The 27,395-nt window shown below is 41.6% G+C and overlaps 1 protein-coding gene across 2 annotated transcripts; it reads right to left on the reverse strand.

Moving 5' to 3' along the window:
• Positions 1 to 257: 257 nt before the first annotated feature.
• On the reverse strand, positions 258 to 27,299 carry rin3 (Ras and Rab interactor 3). Of its 2 annotated transcripts, none has more exons than XM_061242587.1 (11): positions 27,102 to 27,299; positions 26,808 to 26,941; positions 21,455 to 21,950; positions 21,165 to 21,279; positions 19,802 to 19,874; positions 18,364 to 18,455; positions 15,437 to 16,579; positions 13,241 to 13,549; positions 10,091 to 10,222; positions 8,729 to 8,892; positions 258 to 2,975 (listed from the first exon to the last, which is right to left on the reverse strand). In XM_061242587.1, the coding sequence occupies exons 3-11, from the start codon at positions 21,860 to 21,862 to the stop codon at positions 2,646 to 2,648; spliced, it is 2,766 nt and encodes a 921-aa protein (XP_061098571.1). In that variant the 5' UTR covers positions 21,863 to 21,950; positions 26,808 to 26,941; positions 27,102 to 27,299; the 3' UTR covers positions 258 to 2,645. The 2 variants fall into 2 exon arrangements, with proteins under 2 accessions (XP_061098571.1, XP_061098562.1); XM_061242578.1 differs by having other exon boundaries at positions 26,808 to 26,946.
• Positions 27,300 to 27,395: the final 96 nt, after the last annotated feature.

A 27,395-nucleotide genomic window follows, 5' to 3' on the forward strand; every position in this document is an offset into this window, starting at 1 on the left:
CACACAGGACAGGAGACACCAGGATGTAGCAGGATTCTATTTACAGTCTATTCAGCAAAATTCATATGCCTGTCCATGATATTGACAAAAAAATATTTCATCTTGCACCTAGACACAATCTTTACATGGACCTTAAATGATCTTACATAATTCTGGCTAACAATTAGTTTTTTTTGGATGTATATAAAGGATTCTGATGACCTATGTAAGCAATATATAAATCACAGAAATAAATCTGTTGAATAGGAAGAAGGAGCTACATGCAAATGTGATTTATTTTACCTGCAGATTCCTTGACCCAATTGAATGAATGATTCATACAGTGGGCTCCAGAATTATTGTCACCCTTAATACAAATTGAGAAAAAAAGCTGCATATAATAAATTACATGGATATTTTTTGTACAAACTATATGGGAAAACTTTTACATTTTCTCTCATGTTTCAAAGTTTTTTAAAAATTCATTAATATGATTTCTTCTAAAAACCACAGGTCCCAAATGTATAAATAAAATCTAAGTGAAATTGGCAATACAATTTTACTTTCATTTAGCTAATCTCAGTCTAAGCATTCAGTAACATCACAAGATGCCCTTTGGAACATTGTCAAAGGATGCTGGGACAACATGAATCATCAGGCATCTTTGCACAAATTTGTGGAGCCCCAGACAGCTTGAGTGCATGTTGCCATTAAAGCTGGGGGACATACCAAATACTTCAGAAATTAAGAAATGTGTGTACATCTTTCAGATTCAACTGGTAATATAATTTGTAATATTATTATTAAATTAGAAAATAATACAAAATAGAAACATTTTCACTTGTGGTCTCAGACTTTTTGACCCCACTGTAGATGGTAATTGTCCATCACAAGTCAGGAAATAGGTACAAAAAAAATACATAAACGGTTGAACATACCACTACAATACAAATTCAACACATATTGACTGGTGGAAAACTTGACAGGAAGAGGATGCAAGTGCATAAGTGGTGAAGGAGGCCATAAGTATCACAATTTAAGAATTGCAGAGATTGGTTGTGTCAGAAAATGGCACCTCCATACTAACAAACTCTTTGGAAAGGTGGCACGAAGACAGCCATTACTGTGCATAATAAACAAAACCAAGCATCTTGAGTTTACTAAACGACATTGGAATTATGACTGGAATAGAACGGTGGGCGGTGGGTCATTAATGTTTTCCTGCCAGTGGTCCAGTGGTACTATTTACAGTAAGATCAATGGCACAATGAAGTACCAGGAAGTCTGGTTGCCGCTGCCAGGAAGCTTAGACTTGGTCATAGGTAGATTGTCCAGCAGGACAATGACTCCAAACATATATCAACATCCACACAGAAATGGTAAAGTAAACAACAACAACCATCTTCTGCAACGACTATCTCAGTATCCAGACCTAAATCCCACAAAAAACCTGTGGTCCGAACTGAAGAGGGGAGTATCCCAAGGATATCAATGATTCTGAAATGTCTGTTCTCTAACACAAATGACAAATTATAGGAAGACTCATGGCTGTCATCTTTGCCAGGGGTTGTATCAGTATCAAACCAAGGGTGCCAATAATTGTGGAACCTGGTTTTTGGGGAAATATATTTTTTTATTTGAAAAATTGAATCATTAATAAAGCACACTGCTTTACTCATTTTGAAAAACTTATGTCAATTATTTAATTTTTTAGTTTACAGAATTTTTTTTTGTCAAGGATAAAGGAGCATATTTATCAAGGGTGCCAATAATTCTGCAGCCCACTGTATTTGGTTAAACACATCATGCTTTCTCTTAGGGGACTGATGATTTGTTATACTGTACAGTATCAGCTGTTTTGGAGGTCTGCACCTGTGATACGGGTTTGCATATTACCAATTCATTCAACAAAGCAATAACTGGCGTTTCACGATAATAAATTGGCAACCAGCTGCCATGCAATTATTCTCACAGTGTGGGGGAAGAAAAAAAAACTTTATGATAGTATTTCAGCAATACATTTTAATGGACCAAACAAATTCTGATTAAAATGTCAACGCGTGATGTTTATTTTAAGATGCTTTGGGGAAATAGAGTCCATAACAGAGTGGAACAAATCCAGTTGACAAGGCTCATGTTCCCTTTGAGGTACCACTGTATGTAAGCAAGAAGGCAAGAACAGCAATGGACCTGGCCCCACGGCCTGTGGACTGTCAGCAACAAAAAATAATAAATTAAATTAAATAAAAAAACTGAAAGAAATAAAATACAGTGGAATGCGGAAAAGACAGGAATGCAGGTGAATGAATGGGGAAATGCATTGACCACAGTTTATAAATGGATTGAAAGCAGTATATAAAACCGGAATGTTCCAAATGTTCTGCGTAAAAGGCCTGTAGACAGGTAATGGGTTGTACACATGCCATCACTGTGTAAAGTCTCCGGGAGACTAATTTCTAAGCTTCACTTCTGCCTGTGGTGCAAATTGCTGATTTGCAGGAGATTTCGGACCACTTGCGGGTATCAAGTCTTCACACTATTGCCTCCATCCAGAAGGGTGCAACCCTGAGCCCAGGGGGACGATTTGTCCTCGTCCTTTCCCCAACATAAATGCTGCGTTAACCCTCTCTCATCCATGCTGTGTGGTTTTGGTCCCTCTCCATGTATCAGGCTGTCTCAGGGTTGGTGGACGCTTGGGGGTCTTGGGGGCCATGGTGGTCGGTTTGCTCTGGCTGGCTAGCCTGCCGGTAAACAAAGCGGTACTGCTTGCGGGGGTCGGTATAGTGCAGGTCGGACTTGACGGACAGGGGGAGCTCATCCGGACCCAGCTGCCGGGCTTCATCTTCCACCAGCACCCACAGTGCACATGACTCCGGGTCGTCCACCAGAAACTTATCCGCGCACTGAGCGCAGAGGTCCCGGACCGTGGTGTTGGGGCAGACGCACAGGGTCTTGGGTTCGGCCCCGGTGTCTGGGAAGGATACGTTGATGAAGTCCTGTGAGGAAGAGATAGAAAACTCTGACCTTAACCGTGTGAAACATCAAATTTATCGTCAACATTTTTGAGTACAGCCATTTTATTCCTTTTCAAGGAATGCATTTCAACTAACCGTGTCTGCGAAGTGCAATATTGACAAAGTGCAGTTACTGTTAAGTTATGTAGGCCCACACACAATGGGCCCCATTGACAAAACATACATAAGATCAGAAGTAAACTGTGCGTAACAATGTTTCCATGAACATGGAATTCATCTCTTTTTTCTAATATGAATGTTCTCTAGTACAATGGAAATTTTACATGCATGAAGCTTGACACAGAAGACATTTCTATGAATGCTTTATTTACGTTGCTCCCTTGTGGTTGAGATGTTGACGTCCCAAATTATTGTGGCATATATATTAATAGAAACTGTGGCTGGCAATGCCAGATTATTTAAAAAGACTCTTTGCTAGTGAGAACAGTAGCTTAGATGTTTATCAGCATCTTATTTGCAAAACAGGGCAATAAACCTCCACCCTCCCCATCATCATATTAATGGTTTACAACCCTAACCTTTGCCACAGACTCAAACAATAAAAAGCATATTCTAACAATCCTTCATACCATTTATCTACATCAAGAAATCATGTTCCAATAGAAGAACAAAAATATAGACTAGCGCAGTGAAGATGGTTGCAGCTCAACCTTCAGATCACTGCGCTCAACCAGCAGAAGACAAAAGGTTACATGTATCTTCAGCGGTTATTGTTCCAACCGGCAAACTTCGCCAAAAACGTCTCTGGTTTTTGCAGTTTTTTCCCGCAAGTGTATTTCACCTTGTGTAAATAAGACACCTTCGGAGTTCCTGTAAGGTGTATTTCTTCACTTTAAAGGAGGTAGGCTACTGACTCCTTTCGGCTTCAAGTCTTTATGCTAAGCTAACCAGAAAAAAAAAGAAAAAAAGGCATTTTTATTTCTCCTAGATATTGTTTCTTCTTTGTTTTATGTTGAACTTTTTTCTCTTTCTTTTCTCAACCAATTTTATGCTTTATTTTTATTTTCATTTTATTTATCATTTATTTAGATTTAGTCTTCTAATGTAATGTCTCACTTTGTATCCTTAAATTAAAATAATATATATAAACAATTTTTGGTGAAGTTCTAACATAAGCTCCCTGGGGTTTCCAAAGCTCTCCTGTACATTGATTTAATATTTGTTCACTATAACTGTCCTGAATTGTACATTTGTGCAAAAGAATAAATAAATAAATAAATAAATAAATAAATAAATAAATAAATAAATAAATAAAATAATCAAAATGCTGTCCCCAACTAACTTCTGTAAACTGTATGAAGAAAATTTGCATTTAAATGAGTTGTTTGGACTTCTGTGAATTTGCGACATCACAACAGGAGCCGGAACAAATCTAAGCATTTGGCAGCGAAGGCGTTCAGTTCGTTGGCGATAGCCGGCCAATCAGAACGAAGGTTCATTAATATCAATGGGCTTTAAAGACACAGTCAATACAATTGCCTGTTCTTAGTAAGAGGTCATGAGAGGTGCTGGAGAATGGACTTGTAAAACTGGACATATATAGTTTTTCACACAATACCTAAAACCATACAAATGTCTTCTTATGGATATCATATCCATATTGGGGGACATTGGCTCAGGAGGTAAGAGCAGTCGCCTGGCAGTTGGAGGGTTGCCATTTGATCCTGCCCTGTGTCGAAGTGTCCCTGAGCAAGACACCTAATCCCAAAATGCTCCAGAGCTGGTTGGTACCTTGCATGGCAGCCAATTGCCGTGAGTGTGTGTATGAATGGGTGACTGAGAAGCATCAATTGTACAGCACGGTGGTGGAATGACCTCCCGGTGGATATCAGAACGGCAGAGTCTCTGACCTCTTTCAAGCGCAGACTGAAGACTCATCTTTTCAGGCTACACCTTTCCCTCCCTAACTCACCACCATGATTAGCCTTATATATGCCATAGACTGTAATGGCACTTATATAGTTGTAGAGATATATATATATATATTTTTGTATTAGCTATTGTATTGTTGTACTCAGGGTATCTAGCTGCCAACTGTGGTATGCTAGTTTGGAAGTTTGGAAGTTGATGTATTCTTCAAGGGTTCCAATTGTATCTGTATGGCTACACTAGGACTCGGAACTGTACTGTCCTCTCAGGTCCTCTTCGCACTTGTACTTGTGTTTGATCTGCACTTCGTTGTACATTGCTCTGGATAAGAGCTTCTGCTAAATGCCTTGTACTGTAATGTAAAAACAGCGCTTTGGATAAAGGCGCTATATAAATTCCAACCATTTACTATATCAGTACCTAAAATAATGGAATGGTGTTCAATATGGGACCTTCAAGAAAAGTTTTGTGAATTAAGCCCAATATACCTTTGTGGAATGTATGGATTTTTCATTTTGTATTAAGTGCTGCTGAAGGCACATTTCTGCATGTGGGAGGAAAATAAAGTTGCTTTATTCCATTCTAAGTTATACCAGATGGCTGAGCAGTGGAGCACATGCAGTATCAATTGTGATAGGAATACAATGCATTGATTGAAGCATAACCAATGCCAAGTACAATGGCAAGTCCCTCTCTCCAAATGGTTCACACAACAGGAGGTCCTTCTGTAAAACCATATTCATATGAAAAACAATGCGCACAGAAAACAATGATAATAGCAACTCTATGCCACAGGGGAACAAGTGAGCAGAGAGTGTTTACAGGTCCTTTGATTACGGACTTACCTGTGTGCATTTTCGATAATAAAAATCAGACCTGGGTCAAATACGTAATTGTTTTAGATTAAAATAATTTTCTACAATTTACTGAGCTGACCTTCTGAGCACAGAAAAGTTTTTGAATCCAGAACGATTATGTATTTCACCCAGGTCTGATTCATATAACCGAAAATGCTCAAAGGTGAGCCAGTAAATCATTAAGCACCCCACATAACCGGTAAACTGCATTTTACACCCATGTCTCTGCTGACAGTTTTTGCTGTTGCTATTATCATCATTTTCTGTCCGCATTGCTTTTAACCCGCTGATGTGAATCACTTTGTGATTTACCTGTAAACCCAACGGTTTATAGAAATACAATTTATTTTATTGTCGTACATGATAGCAATATGCTTTTACAATATAAAGCAGGGACATGTCACAAAATAGAAAAGGGCAAAATGAATCGCAGGGCCACCAAAGGCACCTTTCTAAATTGCTTTTACCTGCATGAGTGAGCAAGCCAATAGCAAACCAAGTACAGTAATTTCTTTTAACTGCAGACACTGTAATCATTAGACGAGCAAAATGCACAATACAGCATGGTACAGTAGATCTCTCGGTGCTGAGCATCACATTAATAACAAGCAGATAAATGTATGTCCTCAGATCGCAGCAACACAGTTTCACCATTGCATATGAATAGTCTGCATGTTGCCCATTAGCAGAACAGAGCTGGCAGAACTGCTTCTGTGTCCAGTGTTGCAAAATGGTGTTGTGGCTTTTAGCAGTAACTTTTTTTAAACTTGAATGTTCTCTTTTCAATTGCAAAAAGTCTCAAAGTTCAATAGAAGTTCTGGACCTTTTTCTGGCTAGATTACAGACAGGAAACCTTCAAAAACTGCCAACTAGCTGGCCAGCTGGCAGGTCATGTTGAATGTATCTGCCAGTATTACATGCAATCCTAGGATTTGATGCTTTTGCCTTAAATGGAGTACTTTTTAACACCCTGAAAAACAGTTAAAATGCAAATGGGAATTTGAAGTAACATCAATGAACCGTCCAGGAGACACATATTAGAGCAAATATGATTTTGGGTCGCATCCCTCTTATCTCAGATTTTGCTAAATTATTTTTAAGCAAACATCCATTTTTCATATGAAACAAACCATTGAAACTGCTGTGGTTCTTCTTGAAATTCAGAGTCTTAATTGCAGTCTCCAGGGACTGCTACATGCACTTGTTTTCTGATGTTAAAAAATACATTTTTGGCAAAAGGCCTACCTACAAGATTAACAGTGGTGGGTGTGCTGGCGTTTCGACAAACTTCCCTACCCCTCAGGATGACTTACCTACTCAAACTGTGTAGTTTATCACCGTGCTGTCAATTAGGTTACTCTCGCCCATAAATCCTGCACTTCCTCACAGTAATAAAACAGAAAATCCAACAAAATCAAACAGCTCTGCAAAACAGTTCGTCTTAACCTGAACTAAATGATCTGGCGTGCTGGCATCTATGATTACAGGTACATGTTGTGTAGGATTTTCTCTTCAGAGTATTTTAGTTAATTCTGGTTAATTACATACTAGTTCTCTTTTATGCAACACTGTTATGTGTCTCAGTTTCCGACCATGTACATTTCAACCAAGCTAGCACAATTCCAGGGGTAGCTCTTTTTCAGAGTAGTCTGACTGTTTGAGCGGCAGGAAGGTCAATTCTTCTGCACACCATCCGACCCCCTTGACTGTAAAGCTCACCCATTATGCATCATAATGGTTGGCAAAAGCTAAAAAAGACAGGAAATTCAACCCAAAAACTGTGTTTTAAAGAAGAGATAATGATTGGCAAAAGCCGAAAAAGACAGGAAATTCACAGAAGCACCGAGAACATTATCTTGACCTTTGCACTGACAAGGCTTCCAACACACAATGCATTAATAGCTGCTAGGGGTACTGCAACTATGGTGGTCTACTTCAAACAACATGTACCACTGGGCAGGCTGCTGAGGATTAAATCATATATTCTCTTTGAATCAACAACCTAATAGATTATTTTCAGAGGAACGGAGTTTATTAAGACACAAGGTGTCTTTTTCAACAGGGGTTGATATTGGCTTGCGAAGATGGACAGGGATGTAACGTCATACAAGCAACGAGAAAACAATCATAAGCCTATTTGGTTGTAGCCTATCGAGGTGGCAAAGTATGCCATTGAACTACACACAAGCTAAATGACACGAAAAACACTGCCTGCTATTCACACTCCTGGACGTCAAGGGGCAGCATTTTGGCTCCATATGGCTCTGGCAATGTATAATCCGTATGTTCCGTGGGGCGCGTGGCTCGCAGTTGCACAATGCCTTACATTATAAAGTCACTGGCTAACAGACAAGCTTACTTTTCACCATTCATTTTCAACGGCGCCTCGTTCTCGAAATATCAATTTTAATAACAATCTTTGCACATGAAAACCCGATTTTAGGAAAAGTTATTCGTCCGTTTAAAAGTAGGACGTGTTCCAATTGGGTGAGAAACTGTAAAACGCTTTAAAAAGTTTGTTGAAGAGCGCAAAGATAACTCTTACGAAAATGCTAATATTTTCACTCATCTTTTTAATGAAAACCATCTAACTGATTTTTATGAGATTTTCTAGATTAATTGGAATAGCGCGTCTGCCTTAACAACAGATTTTCCATGTATATTGGTCCCAGAACGGCAAAATGACAAGGCTGCTGATTTTCATGTTTTGCATGCAAGTGTGGTTCGGACATTATCTAACAGAGGCACGACCATTAATGCATGTCTGTAGGTAGGTATGTTTGGACTGTATATTGTATTTGAATGGCTAATGTTTTGTTTGTTCTCAACGATGTACATGTATGTTTCTATGTCGGACTATTTTTACCGAGCTGCACTAAGACAAGTTCCTCTCAACTGTGTTGATATAGCAAAGTATTGTAATATAGTATATAGTAAAGTATAGTAAAGTATTGTATTGTATTGTATTATATTGTATAGGTCTCCTACCTGCACGGAAGAGCGGGAAACGCGGGTCGTGTTGTGCGTGCGCCGGCGCTGCCAGCGGTGGATGGAGTCCTGGATCTCCAGGCTTAGCTGCCGGGTTGGCGGCTGCCTGTCGTAGTTCTTGATGTGCTCCAGCGCCCCGTACGTAGTCGTCAGATAGTAGGAACCTGAGGTGCAAACGTAGCTTTGTGAATATAACAGGCTCCATCAGTGGCGTCAGTTGTACAGTGTGACCTTGAGTTTATCCAGTTTTGTGAATAAATACAGAATACTGTGGAAAAGCTTTAGGCACACTACATTTTTAGAATATAATGTATGTTTTCCAAATAATCACCAATTTTACAGAGAAATGTTTGTATTTTGTTAAATAAAATGACATGATTAAGGAGTAGACTACTTTTCTGAAGGCCGTCTGGGATTAGCTAGATAGCTACAGAAGAACTGTGGAAAGTTCTCCAACATGCTTGGAACAACCTATGTGCCAATTTTCCTATAAACCTGCATGGTAGTGTACATGTACCTAAGATAATTGATCCAGTTTTAAAGGCGAAGGGTGGTCACACCAAATATAGATTTTTGACATTAGAATGCTCAGGAAGTTAAGAGCAGTCGTCTGGCAGCTGGACGTTTGCCGGTTCTATCCCCGACCTGGGTGTGTCAAAGTGTCCCTGAGCAAGACACCTAACCCCCAACTGCTCCTGACGAGCTGGAAGCGAGGCTTTAAGAACTTCTACTAAGCTATATAAATGCAGTCCATTTACCATTTATATATTTACTGTATATTGGAACTGTTTGTTTTTAAGATGTTATCATACACCTATATTTCCAAATGCAATACATGCTGACATAAAGATTCATAAGATTTTAGGCTTTAAGCCAGGGGGATTGGTCTGTGCAGTAGCTGCCGGTATAATGGATTCCTTTCAATCAGCAATCATTTTAGGCCTTGGAAACCAGGTATGTGGCCACGTTACCAATCAGTGGCTTAAGGTAATCACTTAATCACGCTGAAAACCAGCCAGCACTGCAACCCTCCACAACTGGATTCTGCCTTCGAACCACAGGCAATTGCGTTCCTTGCTTACTAAACACACTGACATAGCATTTGCCCTTAGATTTGGGTCAGCTCTAAATCACTGTTGTTGAATGTGCATGTGTGCTTGCTTATGTGTGAGTATTTTTATGTCCACCTATGTGTGTGTACTGCCTTTGTATTGTGTGTGTGTGTGTGTGTGTTTGTTTGGGCGTGTACGAGAGAGAGTGTAAACTGTGTGTGTACAGGGTATTCAGTTTGTATGCCTGTGTGGCACGTGTGTAGCATACGGTTCAGCACGGTTGGTGTATTTATGTTATAAATGGTCCTGCCTTCTCCCAGTTGAAGTGCAGGATCCATGAGCTCCATCATGTACTCCACATCCAACAGCAGAGCGGCGATGTTACAGCGCACCAGTACATACATCAACACTGGCAGGAAGTCATCCGCACCATGAGGCTTCCCTACAGACAGACAGGCAGACAGAGAGAGAGAGAGGGAGGGGGAGGGGGAGGGGGTGGGGGTGGGGAGGTGGAGGGAGTCAGACACTTACAGTACAAAGGCGTCACACACACAGACACACACACCCAGGCACGCATGCACCAGCATACCACAAGGCACTCCAGCATGCATATCAGCACTGTGGGGCCTCCCTGCAGAGAGAGAAGAGAGACTCTGAGTCACACAGGCATCCATGCAGACGCGAGCGCTCTCTTCGGTACGTGCGCATTCTCACACACGCACACACACTGCCGTGATTCCTCAGAGCAGAGGATTCAGAGTCTTCACACACGCGTGCATACACCCACAGGGCCGCGGTAAACATAGGAAATGCGTGCAGCGCCCCGCTGCTCTCAGAGAAGTCACTGCGGAGCTCATCAAGGCCGTTTTATGTTTGAAAAAGGAAACGGCAGGCTGTTATTCCAGCACACACTGAGAGGCGAGAGAAAGCTGAATCTAGCGACAAGCTTTCCGTGCAGTACTCAGGTCTAGCTTGAGCTGTTGAAAAAAAACTGCTCAAGCTAGGTTTTGAAGTAGCTGGTAGCTGGTTGACCAGTTCAGACCAGCTCCCAGCTCAACATGATTTAGCTGGTTGATCCGTTCAGACCAGCTCCCAGCTGTTTCAAAACCTAGTTTGAGTTGTTTTCTTCAGCAGGGTCTAGACCTGCACAATACAGCTACAAAGCTACCAGCACTAGCTGGTTGACCAGCTCATACCCAGCTAGACCAGCTTTATGATCAGCTTGGCCATGCTGGTCGACCAGCTCATACCCAGCTAGACCAGCTTATGACCAGCTCAATTTTAAAGTAGAATTTTACTTCAGGGCTCACATCTAGATCAGACCCTTCCCAGGGTACAGTATGAAGAACAGACTAAACCCTGAATACCCACAAGATTATGAGTACATTGACCATTCAGCATATCCAGGCTCATAATTCTACATACCATTGTAAAAATATATTTTACTGTCATTTAACTGTCAGGGGCAAGGCCCTTAACCCTGCATTGCTCCTGGAGGGATTGTCCCCTGCTTAGTCTGATAAACTCTAAGTCGCTTTGGCTAAAAGCACCAGCTAAATAACAAATTATTATTATTATTATTATTATTATTATTATTATTATTATGAAGCCCCACAATCACAATACAATTTATGTTATCCCCTTAGGGCAGGGGTCTCCAAAACGGCACGTGTCCAATTTTATCCAAAAAGGGCAATTGTGGTTGCAGGTTTTCATTTTAGTCCAGCACTAAGACATCTGTTTGAAGGTCACGATTAGCTAAATATCTGTGTTGTAGTGTTGGGCTAAAATAAAAACCTTTACCCACAGAGGCCCTTTTCGGATAAAGTCGGACATCCGTGCCTTTGGGAAATAGGGCTACAGTGCACACTGACAACAGATATTAAACAGCATGAACTTAAGTGCATAATAAGGCCCATGAGGCCTGCTTGCATTTGTTATCACCTTAAAATCAGTGACCAAATTGGACCCAAGGAAGTAGGTGAGGTGAGTTAACCGTGTAATCGATTGCATGACTGGATCAATTAACAATAGAAACCTGAAGTCCCCGCAGCTCTCCAGGAACACGGTTGCCACCCCCGATCAACAGAACATTGAGCAGAATGACAAACCCGTTTATTTACCATGCCAAGGCTGTGCGGTTCTACTACATATCCATTAGACCCAGGGGAAACGCTAGCCTGTCATATACACTCACTGAGCACTTAATTAGGTATTTATTAGACTTATTTTTTAGACTTATTGGTCTTCTGCTGCTGTAGCCTATCCACTTAAGACGTTTTACGTGTTCACAGATACTCTTCGGCATACCACTGTTGTAATGTGTGGCTATTTGCTTTACTGGCGACCTTCCTGTCAGCTTTTACCAGTCTGGCCCATCTCCTCTGACCTCATTTCTGCCCACAGAACTGCTGCTCACTGGATGTTTTTTCATTCACACACACACACACACACACACACACACACACACACACACACACACACAATACAGCATTGTAAAAACAACTAAACAGTGAAGCTATTACAAGCAATCAAAAAAAATGTTCTGATAGTATTTAATGAAAAATGAGGAATTTAACCATTGAGTTTGGAAGTACAAGAGTTCTTCAAAGATATGCATACACAATGCATGTTTTGAACAGGCGAACGGACTGTGTTACAAGTGCTTTCCATTTTGAGTGTTTTGAAAATTGAGCACAAGCTTGTGAGATTAGTGTCGAAGTGATGGTCATTCTAAAAGTGGAGCCACTCTAAGCCATAAAAGGTGGCGTGCATGAAACTCTGATAGTATTGCTCTCAAAAAATAAGTAGGCCAAAATGATCTTATTGACTTAAGTTTATTTTGTATGTGGCCACTTTCCCGTGTTCTGTTCGGATATGATTCATATGGTTCATATGATTCTGACCTACTTACTGTTACCATATTATTGTAGCTGAGATTGTGCTGAAAACAAAGATATGAAACACTTTTGAAAATATTGTCTTTCCATCCATTACAATGCATCTAACAACCAATGTATCCAACTACTAAGTAAGTGTAACATTACTCCGAAAGCATAGTTTTATGGAAACAGATTACTTGTAACAACATTCCATGTTTTGATCATGAATATGTTAGGATAAATAAATCGATTGACATTAGGGTTGAAGTGATTGTAATAAACTGTCATTTGTACCTTTATTGCTCGGAAAATGTACTCATTTGTACCCAAAGAGAACATTACTGTAATAACATTCCTTGAGAACAAAAATATACCACAACTGTCACTTTATTTCTAAGAGTGTATGATGCATTCACGCAACATATCTCTGACTTAAGAATGTACTATATTTATTTGTTAATGTAAACGATAGGCAAGATTAGGCTACAATCCCACCCGCCCACCCATTCCGATTCTGATTAGACCATGCAGAGCAGCTGCACTGACACTGTGGGCGTATACAGAAGGGCTGCACTCACCTGGGCAGCCCACGGACATGGACTCGAAGATGATCTTGCAGGTCTTGAGCAGCAGGGAGATCTTCTCCTCCGGGGAGTACTTCCGGTGTAGACTGTCCAGCTTCTGGTGGATCTTCTCCATGACGGGTGCCTCTGGGACGCTGGTGGTGATGCCCAGGTCGGTGGTGGTGGTGTTGAGCACCACCAGCTGGTTCTCCTTCAGCTTCCGCAGGGAGTCGTCCCGAGTGTGGATGTCCCGCAGGACCGAGTAGGCCACCTCCCGAATCGGTTTCAGCACGCCCTTGTACAGGGCCACCTCTGCTATGGCTTCTGTGGGGTCCCAAGGAATATGATCATTACCCCCCTACATCAGCTGTATCCAAAAAACCATTTGGTAGTGGATAAACTGAGGGGTGAGATTGTGGAAGCCATTATATCAATACATTCCTTTATAGTTATTTATATTATTATTCCTTTATATTATTATTATTATTATTATTATTATTATTATTATTATTATTATTATTACAGCCTTTTTGACACAGCTATATTTTCTATATTCAAGCATTATACATAGTCTTCCCATTTTAGGCTTTGTCTCTGGTTATTAATTGTCATTTTCATACCCCATGGGATGGCCTACTTTGCTAGCAGTGACACTTCTTTGGTCCTTATGTTGAGAGACAACACCAACAGATTCCAAATGCACATTCCACACATACTATCAACTGTAGAACTTTTGTTAGCTTTCTTGCGCCTGCAATAATGATGCAACAACACACAGCTGGCTATGAAACTGCTGAGCAGAAACTGCTGTTCAATTACTTTTGGTCCCCCAAAATGGAGACTGTTTTTAAAAATAGTGTAACTATGTCATTCCTACATGGTTCACCTGGAATGGATATAAATACTTGCAAATTAAAGCTGACACTTTAACCACACATTCATTGTTATAATATAAAGAGTAATGTTTATTCATATAAAAGTCAAAAGAGCTATCTCAGATAGATGCATGCATAGAATGCAGGGACGTAGTCTCTAATGAGTAAAAAGAAACCGTGGCATAATGTTAGAAGGCCTTTATCGGAGGTCATTGCATTCAAAGAAAGACCATGGTCCCCAACTACTTATTAGGAAAGACATGGTGCCAAACTATTTTTGTTTTGTGAATCATTTCACTACCATCTGGACCGTAGAAAGATTCAATATGTGATTCAAATGTTTTTTCAGAACTAGCAGGACCAGAAAAGTGTTTTATCTTTTACACTTCCTTTCGCTTATCCTTCCTTTAAATATCAACACTGTGGCTGAGTTTCATCTGTCTTCTGCTTGTGAAGCTAACGATAACAATTTTAGTCTGCGCTTGTTCACCATTCGTCATTAAATATATTCATGGGAACTTAAGTGTTGCTCTTTGCAATGTGGTAGGCACCTCAGTGACTGTGTTCATCACCTCTTACCAACAAATAGTTAAATAGTAAATTATTTTATGAATCAGCACAACATTGCTTAATGGCTACAACTCCAGAGGTCATGGGTAAGAGATGGCTAATACATAATACACACCGCAATGTATAAATGAACAGCCTTTAAAGTGCACATACACTGGTTAGATGTGGAAATACAACATTGTGAGTGCTTCATTGGACGTGCCAGACATTTATAAATTTCCCCCCTGTTCACCGTAGTATTTTGGGCTCAGTATGTCGAGCAGAAGCAAAATCTTTCCCTTGGGTGTTCATTTTCAAGTAATCATCGGCTATTTTGGGAAAATTAGACATTTAATTCAAGCTCTAATTATGTATGAATGTTACAATAATAACTGATAACTAATGACTGCAGTAAAAACTGCATATAATATGTATCTGAACGGCTCCAATTATATATGGCTCCAATCATATTTGCACATTAGCTAAATAATTAGGGTAAAGTGCTGAAAAGTGTGTTGAAGCAGTGTGTGTAGGTACTGCACATTGAGATCCATAAGTATTTGGACAACGACAGAATTTTAAAGGCCTGTAATTCTTACACGGTCCACACTTTAATTTGAGGGTATCTACATCCAAAATTAGAGCACCATGTAAGAAGACAGCCCTTTTTTAAACTGTGTCACTGTCCAGACTTCACTGTATGTATTTGCTGGTCTTACTGGACCTGGCCACTGACATATTTTGCATGTGTGTATGTGCGTGGTGTGTCGTGAACATGTGACTTTACCGAGCTTCTCCTCCGGATACAGGGCAGCTTCCGGCAGCGTCCACAACTCAGTGCTCTGGATCAGGTAGCTCTTGAGCTGGGTCAGCATCTGCCGGATCTCATGGAGCATCTCGGTGCTGGAGCCGTGCTTGGGCATGGTCTCCAGCGTGAAGGTCTGGTAGTCCCGTACCAGGTTGCCGAAGTAGGAGTCCTTGTCCCTGGCCAGCTCCACAATGCGTTTCTGAAGCTTCCAGTCGGCCTTCATGAACCTGGTGAAGACCTGCGGCAGGGTGACCATGGACAGCCTCTGTTTGGCTCTGTCCAGGATCACGGTAGGGTTCCGCTTCATGGTCGGCGTGCTGACCCCGGGCGGCTCCGCTTCCTCCTCTGTGCTGCTGTTGGAGTCCTCGGTCGAGTGTAGGGACGTGTCGGAGCCCTTCAGGTTTTCGATGGATGCCGGGCGGGGGGCGGCCATTACCATCGGAGGGTGGGAGTTGGCTCTTGTAGTATGTCGGGATGGTGGTGGGGCGGGGGCGACTGCCAGGGAGGGCTTCTTCCGCCGGGGTGGGGGGACCGGTGGGGCGCTCTTCTTGGGGACCTGGGGCAAGCCGGCCCCACCGGGAACAGGCTTCTCTTCCTGGGGCTCATTGTCTTGACAGGTCGTTGCAGTGAAAGCCGGTGCCCCCTTCTCTGAGCAGGGGGCAGACATGGCGAGCATCTCCTCCCTGTGCTCCTCAAGTGTTCCTCCGCTCTGAAATGGCGCCTCTGAAACACTGAGCGCTGACTCTGGTGGAGACGACGCTCCCTGGCCGACCGTCCATGAGTCACGCTGCTGATCTGTCACTCGGCAACCGTAACTTCCTTCCCCTTTCGGCCCGCCCGTGTCCGTCAGGGGCGGGGGTCCGGAGTCCGCTCCCCGCCTAGCCCTCGACGGCGGCTTCCCGAAGGGAAGACTGTGCGGTTGGGACTGGCTGGGCGCACTCAGGCTCTGGCTCCGGGATTTGGCCGGGGCGACCGTGCTGGACATGCCTTTGGAGTACTCCTCCATGAGAATGGGGTTGACATACCACAACCTGGCGGCCCCTTCGCCGGCCTCTGTCTCGCAGGCCGGGACGGCACCGTGGAGACCCTCGGAGCGTGCGTTCAGGGAGGAGCCCCAAAAATCTGCAGGAAAAGGGTTCAGAGAGGGCGCTTTTAACACATCCAACCATTGCAGAAGCTACTTCCTCTTCTTTCAAGAGCTTCTGAAGCTTGGCCCACCACTTAAATTGGTTCATCTGCAGTCTGATTTAGTACATGGCCATGCCCTGTTTTTTCAGTTCCTATTTTTTTAAAGATGTCATACCATTGAAGTGTTTGTTTGTTTGCTTGCTTTCAAACAGGCTCACAACTTGCATTCTTTGAATTGACTGTTTCTGACAGAAGAGTATGTCAGAAAACGGTGAAAGATTGCACCCTGTCAAACCGAATGACAAAATACAATTACGAAGAAACTGGAGAGGGTGCTGGGGAACAGCAATAGCTTTATGGAACCAAAAAAAGACACAAATAAACAAGAAAACAAACAAATGAAGCACTTCAGGGAAATCAGGTTGCTTTAGGCAGTCTGACGCTAAATGGAAGCACTTCAATTCTACAAGCTTCCTGAAGAGTCGCATGAAAACACACTGGTGCAGAAACCAGGGAGTCTGAAAAGCCCTGAGAGGTTCAGCATATGCTTGGTAATTTTGCCTCACTCAAGTGTTTGCAACAATGGTGATAGTGTTACTTACATCAAACTTACATAACTGTAAATGGGTTTGGCTGGGCAAGGATAGAAAGATAGATAGATACACATCGAAGAGGAAAACAGACAGGGCTGATAGAGTAACAGGCAGAAATGAACAGATGGCATACCGTATAGAAAAACAGATGATGGATACAGAGAAAGACAGACATAACAGAAAAATAGATGGATGAGGGCAAAAGCAATAGAAGAGGGTAGTTTTATATTGTCATCACAGGAACAGGAGGCACACTTAAAAAAAATTAAGGCAAGCCTTTATCAGGAAAAAGCCATAGGCCCCACAGCTGCTCCCAGCATTAGAAAAAATTTTGCAGACACTACTATAAACCATAAACCTTTTCTTGATTCATGCTTTGTGTGCCGCATGCATTTTATATCTGCCTAAATTGCATTTCTGTACAAAATTGATAAATATTTATAATCACAATTAATTTAGATTTTCCCTTATTTTTTCTCATTTTTCTGGAGAGCTCTTCTTTAGAAGTGCATGAATAAATGCTCAATAATAAAATATAGCTGACACGGCTATCAAGGAAGGAAGCGCCACACTGGCTGTGTCAACACAGTCAGGGTTACATAACTCAAACTGCCAATGTGGTTTACACCACCAGAGAGACTCTTGGAGAAGAGTAGCAGTGGGTGATTAATCCTCTTCCCTTCTGCTGGGAGAAATCAGGTCTCATGGACCCCCCCCCCCCCCCACACCCCATTTCCCTCCTTTACCAGGTATACAGGCAGGGCAGGTATACAGTACATTAACACTAAACCCTCCTTTTACTAGAATCCGGCAAACTGTGTTGGGGACACTGTGCTGTAGCAGACACTACCTTTTCGATATTAGGTTAATATGCAGTCATTAAAGATCCCTTGATACTTATCAAAAGAGGTAGACGATGTTCTTGTAAGATTCGAAAACCCGGCTCTTTTGATCTGACCAAACATTTTCCGTTACAGCTGATTGGCTACACATCCCTGGCATCCCTACCCACGTTTATTCCCCTCTGTGAAGGAGAAATGAGCTCTCAGTTTATAGTATTCATCAGTCCACCAGGATAAGTAAAATAAATATAAGAAAAATCATAAACGACCTGGTTCATCTCTGATTCTTTCACAGTTTAATCTATTGCAACAACCCCATCACCCCCAACCAACGCTCACTTACTTGAGCCCAGACTTGAGATGATATCCATGTCTTCGTACTTGGTCGCCTGGGTGATCACCTGCGGCAACCTCAGCGTGAATGGTAGAATGTCTCTACGGGGCACAAGGTGGGATGATATGATGGTGACACCATATTACTAGGAAAACAAGGAAACTATTCCACCACACACACTCTATTGGCCAGTTTATAGTCACCCGGAAATGTGCAATGGATGCCGCTGGTCGCAGCAATGTTTGGTTTATCATACACTCACTGAGCACTTTATTAGTACAGCTAATTATTAATGCGATTATCTAATCAGCCAATCACATGGCAGCAGTGCAATGCATACAATCATGCAGATATGGGCCAGGAGCTTCAGGTAATATTCACATCAACTTTTAGAATGGGGAAAAAATATTATCTAAATTATTTTGACCGTGGAATCATTGTTGGTGCCAGACAAGATGGTTGGAGTATCTCAGAAACTGCCGATCTCCTGGGATTTTCACACACAACAGCCTCTACAGTTTGCAGAGAATGTTGCGAAAACAAAAAACATCCAGTGAGTTCTGCGGGCTGAAATGCCTTGTTAATGAAAGAGGTCAGAGGAGAAGGGCCAGACTGGTCAAAGCTGACAGGAAAGTGACAGTAATGCAAATGACCACAAATTACAACAGTGGTATGCAGAAAACTATCTCTGAACACACAACACGTTAAACCTGTAAGTGGATAGGCTACAGCTGCAGAAGACTTAATGAGTGCAAAAAATAAGTCTAATAAATACCTAATAAAGTGCTCACTGAGTGTATATTTTTGCTTGTTGTTGTTCCGACTAGTCTACGTTGGCCGACAATAACCTTTACAAACGTTCTGCAATTTCCGTCGAGCGACACTGGACTAAACTCGCCTTATGGCCTGCAGAAGGAAACAGAGGAACACACAACTGCATACTCATTTTACTAGAAAGAGCTCTCATATCACCCACCATCAGAAGAATGAACAAAAAGCCAATCCAAATGGACTATAAAGCATTAATTCGCTGGAGGAGATTCAATTATCCCAGAAATCACCATGATAAAATACAGTGAGTTATCGTGTAGGGCAAGGCTATCTTCACTTGGATCCGGAAGGCAGTAATCCAAGGTCTCAAAGTCTCACTATCTCACTTGTGCATTCTGAGAATGGAGGAGAAAATTGCATAAAAAGCAGAAATTAAAAGGATGAACAGGGGGCTAGAGTTTTGGCTTGCTCTGACCGTCACACAGAGCATTTTAGGGGCAAGTCTTATCTCACTGCAAAGGGCAGCACTATACAAGAATGTACACCTGGGGTTGTTGAAGGTGACTTTGGTGAGGTACTAGTCTTTGCTTGCTGTCTTTGCTGCAGTTTTTACTGCAGCCATTTTAGCGCTGAGGTATACAGTATATAAGCTGTGGGAGAGGGAGGCCTGGCTCACCGGCTTACGCAGTAGAAAGCGATGAGTTTGAAGATATTGTCAAAGACCAGGACGGAGCCCTCCAGATGTATCACTGCAGAGACAGGGCATTAGGTGACTTACATGCTAAATGCACAAACAGTTTAACAGTTGCAATCTCAGGTCTTATTCCAAATGTTATCAGAGAGCTTATTTCACATGCTAGTCAGTTAATTCATTCATTTTTTCTCAGATCTGAGATCTACTGTCATTGTTAAACAGCGAAGATGTGGGAAATGAGCCACACACACATCCACACACAGATCGGAAACAGTCGTCAATGAGCCACATCATTGTGCCATGCGGCTATTGTTTCCACAGGACAGCAGAAACACCATTATTTTCTAATTTACTTCTGCCATCACAGTGTCTCCTATTTCCTGTTTGCTTGTGGAAAACTATGTGTGTGCTAAAATGGAGGCACAATATGGGTCTGTCAGAAATCACATTTTATTTCAGTTGCAGTGATTCCAGCTTGTTTCAGAATGCAATGTTCTGGAGATAGCAGGAACTAGTCTACCGATCCCTGGGAATTTCAATAATATTTAGTTTCAAGGCCTCAACATGTTATGGTATTTTTTGATTGCAGAGTATTTATTAACACCATATAATTACATAAACATTAACAAACATTAACTTGTACATTGCTTAGCAAAATGGATAGATAGAAATAATTATTTGGCACATAAGAGACTTGGAATTAATAAAGCATGGTGCTTATGAACAATAAAAATGCTTGGAAGTGTAATGATAATGAGCCCTAATGTTCAGGGGCTGTTAAATTAAATGCACAGTCGCCCACAGAGCTCAGCTAAGTGTGGGAGAGAAGTCAATGAGAAAAACTGTGTGAGCAGTGGAATGTGCTGTCCACCATTAATAACAACAACAACAACAACAACAACAACAGCAGCAACAGCAACAATAATAATAATAAAATAATAATAGTAGATTCAAGCCTATACTCCAACTGGTGCTAGCTCTAACCAGTTGTACTGTATGGGTAGTAGTATTTAACCACTGGCTTGAAGACAAGCACACACACTTTAGGTGGAATTTGATAACCGCTTTATCATCCTGATAAAGCGGTTTATTATACAGCTGGGTATTCATTGAGTCAATTTAGGTACATTGCTGAAGGTTACTCAGGCAGTGTCACTTGGGACCTGAACCTTCAACCTCTGTTACAAACCCAGTCTGTTAACCACTAAAATACAGTGCTGCCCATTACAACACTACAAGGATAGATTAGTATGGCAGTCTCACAGTCCTTAAAATGTCGGGGCTTGCCTTAGGCTGAGATCATTCAATAGTTCGATAGCCAGAAAACTGAGTAAGTTACTCTTACATGATTTCTCCTCTTTGATGAGCATTTCCTGGACCTTTGGTGCCCCCTCCAGGTCAGAGAGACGTATTGACAGGATCATCTTCCTCAGGGCCATGTTCTTCCTTACTAAAAAGATCTTTGCATACGACAGAAGAAAGCAGCCTTCGTCAATATCGTCACTATCCCTTCACAGTGTACGATGTGTGTGTGTGTGTGTGTGTGTGTGTGTGTGTGTGTGTGTGTTTGTGTGTGTGTCGTTAGTGTGTACATGCCTGTGTGTGTCTGTAAACACAGTGTATAGTCAGTCTCACCCCAGGGCTCTCTCCATACAGGATGTGGACAGCCCTCTCCTGTGACATGCCCAGCTGTAGCCATATAGGGCAGGTCTTAATCAGCTTCTCCAGGGTGCTGATGGCTGGAGGGGAGTGCTGAGGGAAAGGCTGCCCGGAAGGCCCGGAGTCGGGGGACGGGAAAGGGTCGGAGAACGGGGGCGAGGGGGGGTCAGCGATGGGAGACAAAGCACAGGCGGCGAGGGGAACCGTGGAGCGGGCAAGGAGAAGGGGCAAGCGGGGAGTGGGGGGCTGGTTAGAGCCAAAATGGAGGATCTGAGGAGAAGGGGGCCGGGTGGGAAAGGCTGAGATGAGCCTGGCAGGTGAAGGAATGGGGGATTTTGAGACCAGGGCAGGGAAAGATGTGGAGTCCACGGGAGATGAAGACATATTGGGGGAAGGTGAGAAAGACAGGCAGGCGAGAGTGGGGGAGGTAGAGAAAGAGAAAGAGAGGGGGGGGGACGGCTTGACAGTCACCCTGTGGAGAGATGTGGGGAGGAATTTATTAAAATATTGCATACAATACTCTTCTCTGAGACCTTGGGGACATATCACAAAGCAGAGTTAGTTGGATAAGTTCAATAGGTAAAACCTGGAACATTTGTTTTCACTTCAGTCCATATTCCACTTTTGGAAGGGTTCTTGGTTTTACTCCTGCTTTTCTACCCTATTTTATTTATATCCTGCTTCGTCATATACCCCCTTGAACACCCTTATTCCATTTGGTGGCAAACCATGTTTGTTTTTCAAAGTTCTCGTCTAGCTCAAATGTCTCATAACTCAACAACTAATAAAGTGGTTTCAAAATCCATGTAAAATCCATGTGAAAACCACATGTTTTCTGAGAATGCCATTTCTGAAGATAAAGTACATCCTCTGCTACACAAATACGCAAATAAGGGGACGGGGGTTGTTAAGCACTGCAATGTTTGTAACCTGAAAGTGAGATCACAGTGAGAGATTAATTGTAATGAATCTTTTATTGTTTGGAACGGTTAATGTTGTTGCCTTATTTGTATGCGCTCTCTACTCATTTTGTAGCCATAAACCCAAGTTTAAGTTAATAACAAAAACAAGTGGTACGATAAGCAGGACATCTGTTTTCTTCATCAACACTTTTGCAAACTTGTTTGCATTTGTTCTGGCCTTTATTTCAAAATCGGACCTTCCTACAATGTATTCTTTAGCAACAGTGCTAAAAGATGCCCCTTGTTTCCTGTTGATAGTATTTCCTTTCCTTAAACGGCAACAGGCTGTGTAACTTCTGTTTAATGCTTGCCTCTTTGTAGCAGCAATAATAACACAGTTAATCTACGTGTTTTAATAATGTATATGTAAGGCATTAACTACATATGGAATTTCATACCTGGGTCATTCCGTGAAAAATCCACCAGAGGTGTGAAGTGTGTAGACCACTTCAATTAGACTCAAACTTTGTGTAAATGCTCTTTATATGTTCAATAAAGAAGATCCAAAACATTAGCCTCATTGGAGTTGTCGTTCTAGATATAGTTTCTCTTAAAACATGAGGGATGGTAACCAAAAAGTCATTCATGAGTGAAAATTGGAGAAAAAACCTGAAAACATGTTGTCTGACACATTTATCTGTCTAGTTTCAGATTATGAACTCCGATTGTCATAATACTGCTCAGAAAACAAAAGTTATGGTCATTCAAAAATGCTAAATTGTGCCAATTTTATTTCAATATTTGATGGCAACACTAGTATAGTTTAGTAGATATTTTCCACAATCAAAATTAAGTCAAATATAATTTAGAAATTAATTTAAAAGTACAATATACAAGTTGGGTCCCACCAGAAAATGACCAGAAAGTGTTGCAAATTCAACCAAGTTGTTGGTAAGTTGGAAGGTTTCCTATTAAAATGAAACTTCAATTATGTTAAAATAGGCTTACTTATGTACTTATGTCAAATAAAAAGTTGGGTCTGGCCAGAAAATGACCAAAAAGTATTAGATGTTCAACCAAGTAGATGGTAAGGTAGAACGCTTCCAATCAATGTGAAACTTTACATTCTTCAAAATGTATAATATGCGTACATATGTCCAAAACATTTAGTTGATATGATAATGCATTTGCATGTTTTGATTGGTTGAAACAGAACCTACAGGAATATATAAGTATGCATACTGCATAAGTCACATCACATAAATTAGAAATGTTTCTTCAGTAGAGAAGTTGTGTACAAGATGGTTTGCGAAATATCTGTTTTTTAATTTTTATATTTATTTATGTTTATTTTAGATCTGTTTTAATAAAACACATATAAGTATTTAATATCAATGTAAAGACGAATGCAAAAAATGTTTTGATCATTGTTTTATACCAAAGACATTACATTACATTACATGTCATTTGGCAGAAGCTTTTATCCAAAGCGACTTACAGTTGATTAGACTAAGCAGGAGACAATCCTTCCCTGGAGCAATGCAGGGTTAAGGACCTTGCTCAAGGGCCCAATGGCTGTGTGGATCTTATTGTGGCTACACCAGAGATCAAACCACTGACCTTGCTTATCCCAGTCATGTATCCTAACCACTTAACGACTACGCAAATGTTACATTTTAATTGGAAACTTTCTACCATAACATCTACCTGGTTGAATATTTAACACTTTTTGGTCATTTACAGGCTGAGAGAAACTTTGGCATTGTATATATTTTTAATAAAAAATATAAATGATCCATTTCATTTCAGTTTGCTTGTGACCGTTCTTAACCAAAATATCTACTAGTATTTCAAGTTTGGATACCATACACCAAGTGGTGCTGTTGTAGTAAGCCATCAAATATTGAAAATAAATTGACAAGCAGCACGATTTATCATTTATGAATGACCCTTTTTTCTGAGCATCATTATGAAAATCAGATCATAATCATACTCTGAAACATGATAGAAAATTGTGACAGAGTAAATGTTTTCAGGTTTTTCCATATGCCAAACATATGATGCTCCAAAATTTAAACAAACCTCAATTTCCACTCGCGAGTGTGTTTTTTCAGTACCACCTCCCCCTTCTTTCAGAGTCACTATCTCTAGAATGACAAATCCAATGAGGCTGATGTTGGATGTTCTTTATTGAATATATTACATTTACACAAAGTTTGAGCAAAATTGGAGTGGTCAACTCGCACTCACTCTGGTTGAATTTTCACGGAATTACCCACCTGTTTTTTTGACAGGACAGGCCATAACTTTGAGGTTTGTGTCTGATGTCCTACGGTACAAGGCCTAACACTGAGACATAACAAAAAAAGTAAAAAACTACAAAACTACTGACATTCCCTGAATGTCAGCAGAATGTAGCTGCCATTTGTTTGTCATTGTTGTTGCCCTTGGTAAATGGACCTTTCTCAAAATAATAGCTGATAAGTTCATAAAATATAAATCAGCTGAACCGTTATGTTATGAACCATATGTAGTGTTATAGTATTTATATATATTTGTTTTTCAAACTGTGAGAACGTGTTGTATTTGGCGTTCTGCATAATTGTGAGTTACAACACATTTTCAACAGCAGCCTTGTGGTAAGTGGACACTTGGGGCTGTGCAACTCTGCTCTTGACACATTCATGCTGCTATTTTTACCGGAAGCAGGAAGTAGAAAGAATAAAAAGTGATCATTGTGGTTGAAGTTGGGGGGTGGGGGGTGGGGGGTAGCTTTGTGTTCCTCCTCCAGCAAGAAATGAAGACAGTAGAGCGAAAGAGCTAATGATGCATGGGCAGGACGTGGTTAACGCACCATAAACATGATAAGATGAGCCTCGATTTATTATAGAAAAGTGTTTGCTTAGCTGTTCTGGTGTACAGTAGCTGCAGTAAAGTCTGCTTTTAACACAATTTTAATTCACAAATATAGCCCCCTTAACATTATACAACACAATATATTGTGTAATACTGACTTGACAAGGTGAAATGCCAATGGCCATCTCCCATTTGATTTTAATAGCAAAAAATAGATTTGCATATGTGTAATGTGCACAAAACAACACCAAAAAAGCTGTAACAATGGTACAATCTTAAAAGAAAATCATCCCTTCAAAAACATAAATGCTAGCTAGCGTTTGGACATTGTTAATACAAGGCAGGCTAAGCAGAATTTTAGGCCTTGATGTGGCCCTTTGTATACATACAAAAAAAGTCTATGCCCCCATTCTCAGCCCCGCCCATCGACACCCTCAAGATGATTCTGGCCGTTGCATACTAGAGTATGATAGTAATAAACGGAGAAACCCACGACTAATATCATTCATAAAACATCTGCTTTACTAGTCACTTTCCACACAAGCCATTTAGCTAACTTTTAAACTGACGTCACTTGTGTTTGTATTAAGTAAAATATTGCTAGTGGTGATACTAGCCACTGCTAACACCAGGGGATTTCAGTCTGCCTCTACCCTGCAGGAAGCACAATTCTGTAATAGCATGCATGCTCACACATCGATTATTTTATTTTTATCAGACATCTCGAGCCTTTTGAATGTTCGGGGGAGCTAGGCATAAGCTCCCTGCCCAGGAAAGGAAATAAAGCAGCAGAATCTCCCCAAATTATAAGTAGTAGTACTGTGCAGCGGGACCCAGATATCATGGCCCGCCAGCTGACATACAAAACTAAATTTAGTTTGCTAATAATGGCAGCTACATTCTGTAATGTTACTGAATGTTAGCCAGCCACTTACATGACATTATATTACAAAGCATTTAGCAGACACTCTTATCCAGGGGGACGTACAACAAAGTGCAGATCGAACACAGAAACAAGTGTGAAGAGGACCCTAGAGGACAGTACGGTTGCTTAATGGTTAGCCACCAAGGATAATCTCTCGCAAACCCAGCCCACCACTGTAGTAGCCAATCCATACATGTCTCCTCTTTCCCTACTAGAATTATAGAACGTATGAATAAAGAATAAAAAATACATTGAGAAGCAGCCCGAGTGGACAAGCAAAGTATTGGGCAGAAGTCAACACAAACACAGGTTGTCAGTGTATCACAGTAACGACTGAGCATGCTTGTTTTATAATATTTTCAAGGTGAAATCCCTGCATAGTGTGCCTATAATCATCAACTAGTCATTTATGGACCTTCGCAAATGGAAACACTGCAACACTGAACATGCCAGCATTTCCTCCATACAAAAGTGACACAAAGAAAAGTAAAGAGATTACATTAATTCACAAATTGCTTTTCAAAATACAAAATAATTCAGCTCTGATTCACATTCAGCACTGCCCTGTGTTTCACTAAGATACATTTACTACAGGTGTGTCACAGCACTCAAGCCTGTCACAGTGGGAAATAAATTGTCTACATACCCTGAAGCTGATCCAGATTCCTGACTGGGAACAGAGGTTCACTGCAGGTTGTCGCTGGTAGGGGAAGCAGGGGCCACATGTCTGTCCGTTCCCACACTTCAGCTTCCAGCACCAGTCAGGCCCTCTGGGAGTGCCTGCACTGATGTTGTCAGGAAGACAGCCATCCATCAACTCTTGCTCTGTGGTACAGTACCTCACCCACCACCCACCTCCTAACCACCCCCCCACCCCCCACCCCGCCCATCCTTCTACCATCCCACCCTCAAACATGGGTCTGGGTGACCATATCCTCACCTGCCCCAGTCGGTCTAGGTCCGGCGTCTTTGCAGCACAGAGAGCGAGCCCCAAACAAACACGCACTCTTTCAGTCAGTTGCACTTCAAACTCGTTTGATGTCTGTCGTCCTGGTCTCACCGCAGCCCTCCCCTCTACCCCCGATCGGACACCATGTGACCCGTCTCTCTGCTGCCCATGCGGAACGGCACCAAGGCTGACCCCGCCTCCACCCGGCCTCCGTCATCCAATCCCGAAGCCCGTAGCAGAGCGGGGCTCCGCTCTCGGACCCGTTGAAACGGCGCAGCCTACCTC

Source organism: Conger conger, chromosome 1 (genome assembly GCF_963514075.1).
Source record: "Conger conger chromosome 1, fConCon1.1, whole genome shotgun sequence".
Lineage (NCBI taxonomy): Eukaryota > Metazoa > Chordata > Actinopteri > Anguilliformes > Congridae > Conger > Conger conger.